Here is a 3,403-nt window from a genome sequence, read left to right on the forward strand (position 1 = left end):
AGCCGACATTTCCTCTCCACATTCCCCACATGATAGACAAGAATGGGATTTGCAGCAAACTTCCTATTCCTAATGATCTCTCAGGGAATCCAAATGTGATGGATTGACTTCCATCACTGAAAGCATCAAATCCTATTGTAGATCCGAGGATTCCGAGCAAACCTCCCCCTGAGCAGTCTATGGAGCTGTGGAGTGAAATGCGGCAATCAAGTCATTGGCAGGATTTGGCTCTCAATGTCCATTTGTGATGATGATCCAATAATGACCCCTAGGCCATGACACGTGACACCCTGTAATGGGCGGAGCCCTTTGTATGTGTCCCAATGTCTGCCATGACATGACACAAGGATCTCCTGTGATCGGCCGATGTTTTTGTTCCCGGCTCCTTGTAGTCAGCTAGAGATGAGCCGAGTTGTGTATTAGAGGGAAATGTTTGGCGATCTCCCCTCTTCCCTCGTGTAATGTGAAGCGGATTGTAGTGGGGGATGGGAGCAGATTGTTTTGTGGGTAGAATGTGTCCCCCCAAGCAGGTAGAAGGCAGAATGGGCCCCCCACTCCGGAGGATGGTTGTGTTTGCAGCCTCCGTGTTCAGCCTCGTGAGCAGCTCCTGACAGCTGGAAGTGACCCCCGATAAGTGACAGTCCAGGGAGCAGATCGGCTCCCCGGTGCACATCGGACATCGTTCTATTTCGGAATAAAATCGGTTTTATATCTACCGGGAAACACATGAAGGGAGAGAATATACTCCAACACTGGAATGACAGCCAGTGGGCGTGTCTGATGTGTAACCAATAGCAGGACAGAGTCAAGTTGCATGTCAACCAATCGCAGTGTTAGAAGGTCTGTATATAAGGCGGAGCGCCGTGTGATTTGTAATGAACTATTGTGGAAACATTTCCCGAGTCATGACGGAGACTGAGAGCGCCCCAGCCGCCGCTCCTCCAGCGGAGGCCGCCGCCAAGAAGAAGCCGGCTAAGAAGGCGTCAGCCGGAGGAGGAGCCAAGAAAAGCGTCAAGAAGGCGTCCGGTCCCGCCGTGTCCGAGCTCCTCGTCCAAGCCGTGTCCGCTTCCAAGGAGCGCAGCGGGGTGTCCCTGGCCGCCCTCAAGAAGGTCCTGTCCGCCGGAGGATACGATGTGGACAAGAACAAGAGCCGCCTGAAGATCGCCCTCAAGGCGCTGGTGACTAAGGGGAGCCTCGTCCAGGTCAAAGGCCATGGGGCCTCCGGATCGTTCAAGATCAACAAGAAGCATCCCGACGGCGCCAAGGCGAAGCCCAAGAAACCGGCCACTAAATCCTCCAAGAAGAAGGTGGCCGGCAAAGCCCCCACCGCAGCCAAGAGTCCCAAGAAGGCCGCCAAGTCCCCCAAGAAGAAGACGGCCAGCAAAACAACCACCACAGCTAAGAGCCCCAAGAAGAAGCCGGCCGCCAAGAGACCAGCAAAGGCTGCAGCCAAGAAGGTGACCAAGAGCCCCAAGAAGAGCAAAGCTGCAGCCAAGCCGAAAAAAGCCGCCAAGAGTCCCGCTAAGGCCAAGCCGGCAGCTAAGAAGGCGGCTAAGCCCAAGAAGGCCGCTCCGAAGAAGAAATAATGGGCGGCGACCTCCTTCATCTCCACCCCCCCAAAGGCTCTTCTCAGAGCCCCCCACCTCCTTCCAACAGAGCTCTCCATACATACACCGACATCTGAGTGCGCACACTGCTCCGCATGTCCGATATAGAAGATCTCATAGAAATAAATCCGACAATTCCACACACTGTCTGAGGGATCTCTGGGGAGGGAGGGACTAAACATTCACATTTCTAGTTGATCGTTTCAGGATTTCATGCGGCCATTCTGAACGTTCTAAGGAGAATCCTTCCAATGATTGGGAGACACATCATCCTCTAGACGGGTTAGAATGATCAGCAACAAGCTGTGAGCTCAGTTTTGTAAAGATTGCGTTTGAGGAAGTGGAGTGACATCCATGCCGATATGTCACTTAGTAGGTTAGTAATGCGAGAGGAGACTGAAGGGGTGAGGTGAGGGGTAGAAAGATAGATTTGTATATCATCAGCATAGAGATGGTACTTGAAGCCATGGGAGTTTATCAAGTGACTAAGGGAGGAGGTGTAGATGGAGAAGAGAAGGGGTCCAAGGACAGAACCTTGAGGGAGTGGAGGAGCCAGAGTTATAGGTAACGCTGAAGGAGCGCTGCAATAGGTAGAAGGAGAACCAGGAGAGTGCGGAGTCTGTGAGGCCAAGAGAGTGCAGGTTTTTTGAGGAGGGGATGGTCAAGAAGTAAGAGTACAGCATAGTGCCCATTGGTTGGGATGAGTACGGAGTAGTGCCCATTGGTTGGGATGAGTACGGAGTAGTGGCCATTGGTTGGGATGAGTACGGAGTAGTGGCCATTGGTTTTAGCAGTTAGTAGATCATTAGTGAGGTGTAGTAGGGCAGTTTCAGTGGAGTGAACAGAGCGAAAGCCAGACTGTAAAGGGTCAAGAAGGTTGTTGTCAGAACGCTTAGTGAGGTAGGAGCTCAGACGATTGTAGACTAAGAGTTTAGAGGGATAGCGGAGCAGGGAGATGGGTCTTAAGTTGTTCAGGTTGGTATGGTCCAGGGAGGGCTTTTTTTTTTTTTTTTAAGTATGGGAGTGATGTGTGCATACTTTAGAGGGGAGGGGAAGGCACCATTAGAGATTGAAGATGTGAGTGAGGGAGCATAGGATGGAAGAAGAGGGTGACTGTAGTAGATGTGAGGGGACAGGATCCAGGGGGCAGGTGGTGAGATGGGCTTCTGAGAAACCTTTAGAGACCTCTTCAGTAGTAGCAAGGTCAAAAGAGGAAAGTGTTGGGGGAGGTTTAGTATAAGGTATGCTAAGTGGGATGGATGTCTATGTAGTGGAGACGCCCCTACGAATTGCATCAATCTTGTTTTTGAAATGATTTGCAATCTCTTAAGCAGTGAGTGAGGTACTGGGTGGAGAAAGTAGAGAAGAGACCAGGAGGACTGGATGACAAGGTATTAATAAAAGTGACAAAGTAGGCTTGATTGGCAGCATGGAGGGAGGCATTGTATGTTAGGAAAGCAGATTTATATCAGGTGAGTTTGCTGAGATTTGGTTTTACGCCACAATCGCTCCAGTGCACGACTATCACTTAAGATTTCTGGCGTCGTCAGTCTGCCACAGTTTTAATGGTTGGGGCCTGATACTTCGTGTAGTTAGAGGAGCAAGTGAGTCTAATGCGGATGAAAGCGAACTGTTGTAGACAGCAGTGGCCAGATCAGGGCAGGACGGGGGAGATTCTTTCAGAGTCAGTTGCAGAATGGAAAATAGAAGGGTTTAAGTTGTGAAGGTTTTGGTGGGTAATTGTTTGCTGTTCAGAGGGATAGGTGTTTGATCACAATCTCATCACCTTCAGTGTC

At 50.7% G+C, this 3,403-nt stretch overlaps 1 protein-coding gene across 1 annotated transcript; it reads left to right on the forward strand.

Moving 5' to 3' along the window:
* Nucleotides 1-898: 898 nt before the first annotated feature.
* LOC149444196 (uncharacterized) lies at nucleotides 899-1,653 on the forward strand. Its single transcript, XM_089654833.1, has one exon. It carries the CDS (start codon nucleotides 906-908, stop codon nucleotides 1,584-1,586), a length of 681 nt encoding a protein of 226 aa, XP_089510959.1. The 5' UTR covers nucleotides 899-905; the 3' UTR covers nucleotides 1,587-1,653.
* Nucleotides 1,654-3,403: the final 1,750 nt, after the last annotated feature.

The sequence above is a fragment of the Staurois parvus genome, unplaced genomic scaffold, assembly GCF_062004578.1.
Source record: "Staurois parvus isolate SC_StPar_1 unplaced genomic scaffold, SC_StPar_1.0 ptg000804l, whole genome shotgun sequence".
NCBI lineage: Eukaryota > Metazoa > Chordata > Amphibia > Anura > Ranidae > Staurois > Staurois parvus.